The 13,254-nt window shown below is 39.5% G+C and overlaps 1 protein-coding gene across 2 annotated transcripts in view; it reads left to right on the top strand.

The window, feature by feature from the left end:
* Positions 1-3,282: 3,282 nt before the first annotated feature.
* Positions 3,283-13,254, top strand: part of LOC111868544 (alanine--tRNA ligase, cytoplasmic) — a 48,196-nt gene continuing 38,224 nt past the window's right edge. Inside the window, exons 1-3 of one of the 2 annotated variants that reach the window (XM_023859269.2) lie at positions 3,283-3,340; positions 8,284-8,445; positions 9,192-9,380. In XM_023859269.2, coding sequence (XP_023715037.1) covers positions 3,323-3,340; positions 8,284-8,445; positions 9,192-9,380 — 369 coding nt within the window. In that variant the 5' untranslated portion in view covers positions 3,283-3,322. Of the gene's footprint in view, positions 3,405-8,283; positions 8,446-9,191; positions 9,381-13,254 lie in introns of both variants that reach the window. The other variant, XM_023859270.2, reaches the window with a different exon arrangement.

The raw sequence follows: 13,254 nt of genomic DNA, 5'->3' as shown, positions 1-13,254 counted from the left end.
ATGAATGGTAACAAGTTAACCCGCCTTTGTAATATCAGCTCAGTCGGAATGGTGTTATCCCTGCTACACTTGGTTGCACCTTAGGATGGTATATGATGACCACTGCAAGTTGTCCGCACAACTCGAACTAAGGAAGGTTGCTATAGGTACGGGAAACTAGTTCGGTCGGTTAGCACGAGACTCACGGTAGCAACGTCGAATTAAGCGGTATTCTGGGAGTTGATCCGGCTTCGTGTGATTCACTTATTGTTCTCCAAACCACACTGCTTAATTGATTGTAAGTCAATGCTTACAATTACAATTTACTAGTTGATATGCAAACTAGGGCTCGGAGTGTGCAAGGGCCACGTCCGTACACTTCAGAATATTGTGAAAGACTACACTGTGGAGATGGCTTGCACAGCCCACGCTGGGAATTGGAAAAAAAAAATAAAATTCTCCATCGTATGGACATGTACATGCCATTTCATCTCCCGTAGGGAAGTTTGAACGAGGCAACTAAATCATAATGGCCCTTGAGTGATCCTCATTCGCAGGCAATTACAACGCGTTTTGACCTGGCTATTTCGCTGATTTTTGTAGATGCGTCTGGTTTCTTGTACCCAAGCTAAATTAATGACTGATTGTAAATATCAGAGCTCCAGGCTCCTTGGCCTTGCCAGAATCCAGAAATTTACACATAAAACACTCTATTGCACGTCCCGTTGTATTGAAAGGATGAGAAACGTATTCCCTGATATTACGGAAAGAATATAGCCTGAGGGTTTCTAAAAACATGGTGGTGAGCAAAGTGTATGGACCCAAAAGGAATGAAGTAAGAGTAGGCCAGAGAAAACTGCATGGTTATGAGATTTATGACTTATAATCCTCGCCCCCCCTCCAAAAAATGGTCAAAACAGGTTGGACGAGATTAGCAGGGCGTGTAGTACGCCTAGGAAGGATTTGGAATGCATGAAAGGATTTAGTGGGGAAAACGCAGGAAAAGAGATTACTAAGGAGCTCTAGAGGTAGATATGATTAAAATATTAAAATACAACTCTATGGGCCTTCAAGGCCTGGTACAGGATAGCTTTACTTTTTTTTAAGATATACATGTATAAGATAGTACTAGAAAGGACTGCATTAAACTGCCTCAAAACGGAGGCCATTTTGGGCTTTTTCTAGCACTGTTATGAGCCTTCGTGTTCCAGAATATCGTGGGACGGTAGGAATCTCAAAAAGGAGTTTATATTCATGGGATTAACTGGTTACTTAGTTATATCCGTGTTTACCAAAGTGAAACCGTTATTCCTCAGACATGTGAATACTGTTATATCTTGTCGACCTTCGTATCTGTTTGGTAAAGCCCATTTCGTCCAGGAACCTGGGTACATTACACCTAGCGTACAAACAAACATCATTTGTACTGGCAATTACGTCCGAATTTTCTATCGGTTACTGAATACCGGAACTACGTTAAAAATATCGTGACATAAAGGCTGAAAGACAGAATTCTGGAGCGAGAATAGATGGAAATTACTACGGAACGGTTTTGTGAACATGTCCCCACCGCAACTTATATACACAGCAATGGAAGAACAGTTGAGCACCGTGTTTTCGATGTGGTCCATGTGGCTGATATTAGAACTAGGAATCCTTCGGACCACATATATCACCCGTGTGGAGACTGTGTCGAATACCTCCAACGTTACCCTGCGAGTCATAGGAGGTGATGACAAGGGAAGTCTCAAATCTGAGACAGTAAAATATGGTCTCGAGTCTCTAGGGACTCGGACCCGAGAAAGACTGTGCTGGCAAGGGACAGTAGCATATATAAAAGACAAAACCCGTCCTCTCGTCAGAGGGGCCGCCCCACAAAAGCAAGACCGTAACTGTCAAACAGTAATAAATATCTAGACACACATGGTTTTCAAAATTCTGTGCGAATATGATTATACAAAAAATTATGCAGGCAACAAGTAGATGTCATCCAGAATCACCTAAATTCAAATGCACGAGTACATGGCATTGGAAAGGGAGAAGCCAAGCGTAAGAAGCATAAGGGGCTTAAACTTGGCGATGACCAGGCCTGCAACCATTCAAAGGATTACACGTATTTGCCGTTTCGGAGCGGTAAAATAAGTTACGGTATAAATCTCTGCAGAAGCCTGCATTGAAAAATGTTCTGTGTGTATCTTACATAAGTATTATTCATTATAGTAAGGCAATGAAGCGTGTATGATATCCAGGATGTGCGAATGTACCTGGGCGTTACTTTAGTGCTCTTACGTTCGCGCACAATTACGGTGCAACAAATGTGGCGCCTCCTCAGAAAGACACCCCTCTTCTCTTCGAAGAGTATACGACACTTACAAGCACAAAACGGCCCTTGAACGAATATAAATTATGTCATAGATCCTAACAGGACCCGAACACAAGAATGACTGTGTCGGTCAGGGCCTGCAGCAATTTAATGAATTGGATTGTCCATGAGTCCCGTAGAACTCAGAACCAAAAAATCACTGTGCTGTAGAAGGACGGCAGCAATTTGGCAGTCAGTCAATGAGGGAGAGGCCCTGAAGGCCCCCAGAGCAGTCAGACGGTAAAATATGGTCACGAGTTTCTTGAGACTCGGAACCAATTATCTCTGTGCTGGCGAAGGCCAGCATCAATTTAGTGGTGAGCCATTATATTGAGAGTGAGAGTGACAGTGTCAGCCAGCAGAGGGAGGGTGACCAGTAATCCTACCATTACACTCGTCGAACAGAGACCCAAATTCCAGAGCACGTAAGAGTAGGGAAAGAACAAAATTATGATCATGAGTCCCGACAGGACCGGAAACCAAGATTGACTGTCCTCGTCGACAGCCAGTCGGAGATCAGTGGCAGCAGTTAGCAGATAGACATGAGTTGTTAGTAGCCGACTAGCGATGACACAGAAGGATTTGCATTTGCATAGTCGTGGTGATCTACAGAGTGTAAATCAGCGATACCGTTGTACAATTGTTAGTTTTCGTTACGAGTTACGAGCGTCCAATAAATCCAATTATCATTCCAAATTCCCTGTCTAGTCACTAACACGTGAAACTATTATCCAGTGATTTATTAGCGATATCATAACGGTTACTAGCTGACAACGACGCACTCTCGTACCGCTCGTACCACTCGTACCCATAGCAGTGTGAGTATATTGAGCATATTGAGTATAGTTGACATAGTTTATGTGGTTGTTGCGGTTGTAGCCGTTGTAGCCTTCCAACGATCACAGATGATATGTGTCTTTCATCATAATCTGTATGTCACTGAAACCATTACGCATACTGTAAACGTGCAATTGGTAATCCATGACAAGAAGGAGAAAGGTGATGTATGAATAGAAGTAATAGTAGAAAATTAGCGTTTGTTTAGAGTTTGACGTTTCTTCGTGTAAGTATTTTAGGATTAGTGTTTGCTGTGTTAATTAGCGCTGCTGATTATGGATGACTGCTACATGTTTTCAGTCACAACACAAAATATGAAGTATTTAAATGTTCACAGTAATTAACCGCAATTTTCACGTGGTGTCGATCCATATGGAAAGATGTTATCCCATTTTCGCATTGGCAATTACATTTCTGATCTTTATTGCTTTTTAGACAATGCGTAGGATACATACAACACTATATAATATGGAAGAACAATGATACTGTCAACATAACAATATTTCAGTTACTACATTTAGATCTTTATTATTGCAACGTTTCGGTCATATGTGACCAACATCAGGTAGGAATACCAGTAGGTACTGAAATGCCGATACGGATCCATATAGATGCAACGCGTCGTATTGAATATTAACATAAAAGCTTTGCCTCAGATTGGAGTATAGTTAAAATAGCAAATACATGATTAAAAATATAAAACGGTAGAAATAAATTAAGATATAATATATATATATATGTTGGAATATTATTAAAAATATTAAAGGTATATTAGCAGTATATAAAGTATTATTAACAGGTATTAAAAATGTATATGTAGCTGGGTTAGGGGTCTGTATGGCAACTAAAATATTTTGTATAGTGGTCCAAGTCCAAGTCACATTGTGACTGATGGTCAGTCAGTCAGTCTGTCTGTCTTGGCATCAAGCCTCGGCTCAGGCTCATCACCAGATTTTTTTTTTCTTTCCTTATATGAAAGTTACTGTTCTGTCCATTTGGGGCGTCCTCTCTGACAAGGGGTCAGATCTGACATTTGTCAGCCGTAGTCCGTATTAGTAAGTACATTGTCAGTATTTACATATATTTACAAATTTAATCTTAATTCCTATTTCTAAGTACAATATATACAAGGCATCTGTCAATCCAGGTCTGTACAGCAGATTATGCCCTATTTCTAGTAGTATTCACCACCATGGCAGTCAAGTGAAGGAGTATTAAATGAGGAGGGCATGTAGCATGAATGGGGGGAGAAGAGGAATGCATATAGGATATTAGTGGGAAAGCAGGAAGAAAAGAGACCACTAGGAAGACCAAGACATAGATGGGTAGTTGATATTAAAGTGGAACTTAGAGAGAGAGGGTGGGATGGTGCGGATTGGATTGATCTTGCTTAGGATAGGGACCAGAGGAGGGCTCTTGTGAACATGGTACTGAACCTTTAGGTCGCATAAAATGCTGGGAACTTCTTGAGTAGCTGCACAATTGGCAGCTTCTCAAGAAGGGCTCAGCTCCATGGGTGAGTGAGTACATATGGTACTCATAAATAATTCTATTAGGTTGCTTGGGTCAGTAGTACACCTTGTAATTATACTGGCAGTTTTTCTGAATTAAGACAGTTTATTGTCTTTTGTTCTACCGAAGATTTTGTGTTATGGTTTTCCTTGATATTGTTTTATTGAAGCTGGCTGCAGCTGAATTGTAGCAACATAATATGTTTTGTAGGAATGGTTTTGCTTTTGTTTTTAATGGAGCTTTGAGTGTTATCAATTTGAGTTTTAGTGCCATAAAAAGTGAAATTTTTTTCCATGTCCTGTATTTATGAAGCAGTGATCGTAAAATGGAAGTCTTAAAATAAAGTAGGCCTGTATGTTCATAATATGCAATCAGCTATTTTTTAATTTGCTTGCTGCTGTTTTTTAATATTATATATTAACAAGGTAAAAGGTAAACTTGTTGCTGGACTTAGCTAATTGAGCACTACACCATGATGGCATGTGGGGGAGTGGATGTATAAATCCACATATTCTTGACCTCAGCACTAGTTGGAGGTGAGGGGTCAGCTTCATGCCCTGGCCACTTTACCACTGGAGAAAGAGCCCCTGGTATGAATTTGATATGAGGCTGGGTGCGCCACAGAGCTGGTCTGGACGATATGGAGAGGAGAAATCGTTTATTTGTAATGAATTCTCCTACACTGCTTTACTAGCCAAGTATAGAAGGGGAAGCTAGAGTAGTCTAGTATAACTGATTACATGTACAGGACTTTTGTCAGTACTGTACTAGAAAAATTAAAGTAGAAGTAAAGTGAAAGTAAAGCTGTCCCTGTAACAGGCTGTGAAGGCCCATAGGGCTGTGAGACATTGAGGGTCCCATATCATGTAGACAGTCGGCTCAAAGATGGCAGTAAGGTTGTCAGCCTTACGCGCCGGCCATGCTTTACTCTGCAGGAAAATTATTTATTTAATTCCTGGTACTCATTTCTGTTAGAGGCTGAGTCGACCCCAGGGCCATAGTGCGGCTGGAAGGATTAGGTCAAATGAAAAAAATCCAGTGACCTCATCAGGACTTGAACCCACAACCTTCTGGCTTGTAACATAGTGGCTCAACCAACTACACTACCGCGTGCCCCTAGAAAAATTAAAATATATAGGAATATTTTTACATTCTTCAGACAGTCTTAATTGGTGTTGGTTAGAGCTGCAGCAGTCTGCATGCTCACTCACCATGGGCAAGTTAAGGGGGACCAGTGGAGAGCACAAAGACTTATGTGTGAAACATATTGGAAGATTGCAGAGTGTTTGATTTGAGTAGTACTGTGATGCCCTTCAGAAATTTTATGTTTAATTTCATTTATGTTAGGTATGTATGATCTTAGTAAGCTTGAAATAAACAAATTTGATAAAGTTTTGTATTAGATGATACATATGGATGTTTACTGAAGAGTTGAAGTATGTGGCCAGTGTACTGCACGCATCTTTCATGAGGTGTGGCTAGAAAGTTCTAGGGATTACTATGTGAGTAGGATAAAATTCACCTTACCAATTAATTGCTGTTGTCCAGTTCAGGGTAATTCCTTTTGGCAGTTCTACACAAACTGCCACATTTGGAAGCATTCCTGGAACACATCTTTGCTTTTACTACATATCATGTATGCTGCTGGACCTCCTCTGGTGACCAAAAGTGGGTTCCTTTCAGCGAAATTTTTGTGACTAGCAATAGAAGGAAGTCACATGGAGTCAGATTGGGAAGCTAGGAAGGATGTATCTGTTGGCAGCTCTCAAATACTGAAATATAATGTTAGAGTTGGCAACATCATAGTAAACAATTTAAGAAGTAGGTTATTTCTTGTTACCTAAGTGATGTTTACTGTCATGTGTAACACCAGTATCTTTATATTGTTATGTGTTACTATGGTTATAAGCCTGTATGTGTATATAAGGCGTACTTGTGTATCAAATTTCAGTGTCTTAATAAAGCAGGAGTAGAGTGAACACTGATTCTCACTTATCATTCGATCCACGTGGAAGTAACAAAAATAACAGTATCATTAGAGTGACCTGTTTTTGCGTAAGAAATTGTCTCACTGACAGTGCAGTCTTCATTTCACTGTATATATGAGAAAGTTGCCACAACTTTTTAACATTTTCGTTAGGGTTTATTGTTGCTGATTGGCCCATTCAAGAATGATTATGTATGTCTTTTCTTGCTTCAGAAAATTATTTAAGTCGTTCAAAAAAACTTTTTCTTTTGACATTTCAGACTACCCATAAACTACTTCAACAATTTGTAACCAGAAACTTGAAATTAATGTGCTCTTCTAAAAAATTTTTACTCATGTATATGTTGTCGAAACACAGAGCATGTTAGTGTAATGTAATATAGTGAGCTGCACAGTAAATGCACGCTGTAGTCGTAGGAACACTTCCCAACCTTCAGTGACAGGTTTGAGGTGGGGACATGACAGCAGCTTTCCACTGAAACCATTCCCGGAATGTTCTGCTAACACCCTGCATTCGACAAACTATGGTGAAGGGAACTTTAATGCTGGAAATGCTGCTGTGTTAGCAACTTTTTGTTCATTTCTGCCATGAGACTACAGCCTCAGGAGAATATGAGAATAAAAATGATAAGATTTTGGCCCAGTGTATTTGACACAGTGTAGTCTGGTAGATAGATACCAACATTTTGGAGGAACCTGCTGTCTCCAGCTTCAGGGTAGGTTCCAAGCATCACTTACCAGATGACTGTAATTTTCATATTCACCATGGTAAGAACCACAGTTTCACAAATGAAGTATTAATATTTTTATGTCTTTTCAAAATTAGAAAACTGTTGGTCTTAGACATTTGTCTGTCAAACTCCATGCTTAATTAGTTAAGCACTGTGCCATGAAGACATATGGAGGGTGGAGGTATAGCCCGATCATTCTTCCATTTTTGACTTAATGCACTAGATGGAGATGAGTGGTTAGCTTCAAGCCCCTGCCACTTTACACCTCCCTCCCCCAGGGAAAGGTCCCCAGGTACTCACTGGATAGGGGGCTGGGTGGGCCCCAGAGCTGGTATGGATGCTGTGGGGAAGAGAACATTTTTATGGTGCTGGTAGGCAAACCTGGGCTGTGTAGCCTGTAGCCCATTGTTATACCAGCGTAGCTATCCCGACTCCTCTCTCAGAAATGAAGATTGACAAAGAGTACTGTTCGAAAATATGTGTATTTATGTAAGTAAAAAAGTAAAGCTGTCCCTGTATCAGGCCATGAAGGCCCATAGGGTTGTGAGATATTGAGGGTCCTACACTATCTAAACAATTGGCTCAAAGATGGCAGTAAGGTTGTCAGCCTTATGTGCTGGCCACACTTTACTCCCCAGGAAAATTATTTAATTAATTCTTGGTACTCATTTCTCTTAGAGGCTGAGTAAACCCCAGGGCCTAGTGTGGCTGGAAGGATTAGGTCAACTGAAAAAAATCCAGTGACCTCATCGGGACTTGAACCTGTGACCTTCCGGCTTGTAGCATAGGCCCTACCTTCTGTGGACTACATATTTGTATTTCTGTTTTATGATATCGTAATGCTGCTATGTATTTTGTTCGTGTGATTGTTTCAGATCTGTGAAGCCAAAATCATGAACACCTCACTGACTGCAAAGGAAGTTCGGAAAGCATTTATTGACTTCTTTATTCAAAAGCAACATGAATATGTGCATTCGTCATCAACAATACCACTTGATGATCCAACACTACTTTTTGCCAATGCTGGCATGAATCAGGTATAGGCTGAAATAAAAATAAGAACAGATGTGTAATATGTGAGATCTGAGGTGAAGATTACAGTCTTTTGGGATGTGACACTATTTAATATGGTAGATATGTACCAATGTTCTTGAGGAACTTGTTGGCTTCATCTTCAGGATAGAAAAGTAAACTACTTGGAAAACAGACGGTACAGAGACAGGGAGTGGAGGACAGGAACAGGGTCTATGGGTGAGGCAATGAGAGACATTTGAACTGAAACATTTTTTTATGTGGAAAAAAGGTGGCAAAAAATATGAAGAGGAAATGAGGTGAAAAAGTGTTCAAGGAAGTACTCAGGTGGAAGGTTGGTGGTACATGGTTTCAGGAGAAGTTTGAGTTCCTGGTAGGTCAGATCATAGGGTTCCATGAAAGGGCAATTGCACCAGTTACAAGAGTACCTGTGCATCACCAGCTGAAAAGGGGATAAGAAACTGAAGGAAGAGAAGGGCATAGGTCACTCCACAGGGTTCCACAAAAGGACAGCTATGTCAAATGCAGGTGTTCCTGTTCATCTGTATGTTGTACCTATTTATCAGACTGTATGGTGTCAGCCTAGAAACTGTAGTCTTCATATGTATCATATGACATGAAATGAATGATTCCCAAATACAGAAAGGAAATTCAGTTTTTTAAATTTTTGTGATAAAACTGAAATTTTAAGTAGGAAAATCTGCATTTTTTCTGAAGACCAGATTTTAATGTTGTTATTTTTGTGATGTAGTTTAAGCCCATTTTCCTGGGTACTGTTGATCCAAATAGTGATATGGCGAAATGGGTAAGAACTGTTAACACCCAGAAATGCATCCGAGCTGGTGGCAAGCATAATGACCTGGATGATGTTGGGAAGGATGTGTACCACCACACATTTTTTGAAATGTTGGGAAACTGGTCTTTTGGAGACTACTTTAAGGTAGGTTATTGATCTGTATTATTTATAAAAATTTGTTTGTCATGTGAGATGCTTATATTATTCTTCATCATTGATTTGGAAAACTAAATTGAATATTGACTAAGAACTTTCTTAGAAACTAAAAGTGATAAAATGGTCATAAGTAGATAGCTGTATCATTCATCATTAACAGCTTGCAGACTGGTGGCATATTTTTATGCCCAGCGCTTTTAAACATGATGAACCGGTGGCATATTATTATGATTTTAGGACACATTATGTTGAAAAAAACTATACCTTGCATTGGTGCCAGGCAGACACATGACTGGTGCGTGATAGACCTCTTGAATGTTTGCTTCATAGTCAGTAACATGACCCAGCTGTTTTCCTTTCTCACTCCAAAAGAAAATGCCTTTGTTCATCTTCCAGCTGCATGCACCATGCAGGAAGTTACTAGTGCAAAATGAATCAAGGTCGGAAGAGGTTGAGGTCCAAGCGTCTTCTTGGAGAACAAGAAATATCTGACTTGTTCTCTGATGAGCTATCTGACCTCCCTTGTGAGTCTGCTAGTGATAGCGACTGACAGTCTGATAGTGAGTGTGGCAGGAGCGAACACAAAATTGTGGCCACAGACAGTGAAAGTGAAAGTGACAGTAGCTCCGACGAAAGTGCAGGTAACAACATTGCGGAGACAGCCACATGGGGAAAAGTAGACAAAACGCCTTCTTTGGGACAGTTTACTGGAAATCCTGGGGTGAAGGAGATTCCATCGGACCCAATGCAAGTGTCTGAAGTAGCGGCACTGTTTTTTGGAGATAGTTTCTTTGACATGCTATGTCAGGAAACTAACAGATACTATCTCGGGTGATATGCAGAAACGTACTCTCGTGAAAATAGTGAAGAGTGAACATGGCAAGTGGAAGCAGCCTTCTAGGCGATGCCGTGTTTGCACAGTACACAACAAAAGGAGTGTGACTGTCTACATGTGCAAGTTCTGTGTAATGCCACTTCACAAAGGGGAATGTTTCCAGAAATATCACACTCTCAAGCACTACTAGGAGCATTGTTCTCCAAAAATTTTAGTTCATAAAATTAATTAGGAGATTTTATATTAATTTTTAAAGTGAACAGTGCCCAAGTTAGGGTAATAGGTTTAAAAATGCCGGTCCCCAGGGCGATTTAAATATTGAAATCGCCAGTCCGCGAAGTGTTAATTTTAGTATACTGCTTCTGATGTTCCTTCTCAGAGTATACTAAGTGTCTTCCCTGATCTGTGGTTCAGTATACTCTTCCTCTAGATCAGGGGTCACTAAACTATATCCAAACTGAAATTTACATGTCATATCTTTTATTTAGGCAGATTTGAGAGATCATTGTGTTTTAGGTGTATGTCTAAATATTAATTTCACAAACGTAACAGTAGTATTGTTGGGGTTTTTCTAGTTCTGTGCAGTGTGGTGTTTGACATATGTCATACTAATGTTTCCCCATGGAGATGAGATATGGTATTGTTTTATAAAGAGAGGTTATTTGAAAACCTGTTGTAAGTCATTCAGCCAGTGCAGCATAAGAAAGGCAGATTTCTCTTTCTGCAGATGTAGATCTTCAGTCCAGTTGACAAGACCACAGGCCATTAAATCACAAACAAAGCCCACCTAGATCCCAGTAGATGCTGGAAATCCTTCCTATTCTTGTACATGTCTTTTTTTACCTTCCATATACCATTCACATTCATTCATTAAAATCCATTCTTTGAAGAGTAAACTTGTAATTTTAAGCCTGAGCATTTAAATTCCAGTCTCCTGTGCAAGGTATGCTAAGAGATTCAAGTGTTGAAGTGCCAGCTTTAGTGGATAGAGGATGTCGTGTGGTCAGCTTAATGAATCCCTACAGCTGTTAATTTCAGTTTTCTAGACCGGAGCTACTACTTTTCCATTCAAGTAGCTCCTCAGTTATCCTCATGAGGGTGAATGGACCCAATTTCAGACCCACTACTTCGCAGAAAATCTGATAGCACTGGGAATTGAACCCAGACCTCTGGATCTCTAGGCAGGAACTCTGACCACTAGACCACAGAGGCGGCCAGTAAGTTCGCTGACAAGAGGCGGTCACTTGATCAGTATAGTTCGCTTGCGGACTAAAACCACGGAGTTTGTTTTTCAAGTGTTCAAGCCTGGCACTGATGTCATAAAATTTCTTTTCATTGAGCACCATCTGTTGTCATTCAGTTCTTTTTCTTTGTCCAGTAATGAATGTTTATCTAAATTTATTTGTGATTGTGTGAATTTTTTTTTTATTACAAAATCCTTAAATTTAGGCTGAAATATTCATACTCTTCACATGAGTGTTATCTGTGAACCCTTGTTTGAGTGTGTAACTCTGAAATGGCATTTTGACATAATGTCACAGTTTATTGAAATTTTAATACAGTAGAAAGGGCTTGGAATTGTAGTTGACACACATAATGCATAGTCTTGCTTCATTGTAGCCATCCTGAGATTTATTTGGGTGATACTGAAGAGAAATTTTATAGGCTGTTGGCTTGTCAGCTGTGCCGTTGGTCTGTTCATACATCGTACAACTTGATGGGAATAGCACTTGTCTCTCCTGCTGTACGAGCTGTATGATTTGAGGGAGATTCTCAATCTCCCTATATAATTTAGTTTCTTAATAGATCAAACAAATTCATGAAGTTTCCCAAAAACAGTTACATTTCTGTAATGTTGATTTTCCTCATGGATGCTGTAATGAAGTGAATTGTATAAACATTTACGCCTGTGAAATAAAGCTTTCATTCTTCTGTCTTAAGAGTATCCTTTCCTGAAACTGATGATTTGCAGTTTTCCGAATGTTTCGTGGTTATATTTTGAGAACAATAATGCAACATTTTAATGGAAGTCTATGGACTTGGTCCTTCCATTAAATAATGCTATAATGAATGAAAATTTTCATTAGAGTTCACACAAAAACCCTGGATTAGGGTACCTACAAGGTGGACTCTGCAACATCTGATGGTAGGAAGGTTAGGAGGATGCTGGCTGGGAGATAAACCTACAGCTTAATGTGGGATCCAGGTCATTCCATGTCAATTCAGCACAGCAGCTGAAATAACCAACTTATATTTTAATTACATTTTGTAAACCTACAGAGTTTGAAGTGGTGACTGGAGTATTTTCTTCCATTGTAAATTGATTTTAAAGTTATTATATTTTGAAGTTTAATTTTTCTGTAGCTTTTCCCACTGTCTTGATGTACTAAAATAATTATAATTAAGATAGAGAAATCATTCATATACTAATTGGAAGCCCTTAAGTGGGGCTTTCAATTAGTGTGCAACTTGCAGTATATTAAGGCATAATAACATTTTGGCTTTATTCATTCATGAGTATATAGCTGGAAGCTTTTCCAGAACATTTTGCATTTCTTCAATTACATTTTTAGGATATTTGAGACACGACTGGGTTGTGGATAACCGCAGGTTACGTACATGTTGTTGGTCACCTCAATTAAAGATTGCAGTAAGCTGCATAGGTAATGTAGCAATAATAAGAAAGGTAAAGAAGAAACCTGATAGGCATATTCATTAAAATATTAAAATTAGCTTTTCAGTTAAGTAAGAGATGTCAACCTGCAAGAGTATGATGTACATGTAAATACAGGGTGGGGCACAGAAACTTCCTTTTTTTGAAGGCGAATAAAAGAAAAATTATTGCTGATAGACAAAATTTATGTTTAGCTAATGAAAGAACGTACTTTAAAGTTTTAAATCATGTAGTTTTAAACACCGTTCTCTATGCACTGATGCAACCGTTTTCTGAAGTTCTCATCTGCATGTTCCAACATGTGCACCGGAATTTGGTCTACTTCCTGCTGGATAACATTCTTCAGCTGAAGC

This window comes from Cryptotermes secundus, unplaced genomic scaffold, assembly GCF_002891405.2.
Source record: "Cryptotermes secundus unplaced genomic scaffold, Csec_1.0 scaffold330, whole genome shotgun sequence".
Taxonomy (NCBI): Eukaryota; Metazoa; Arthropoda; class Insecta; order Blattodea; family Kalotermitidae; genus Cryptotermes; species Cryptotermes secundus.
This window is presented reverse-complemented; position numbering and strand designations above follow the sequence as displayed.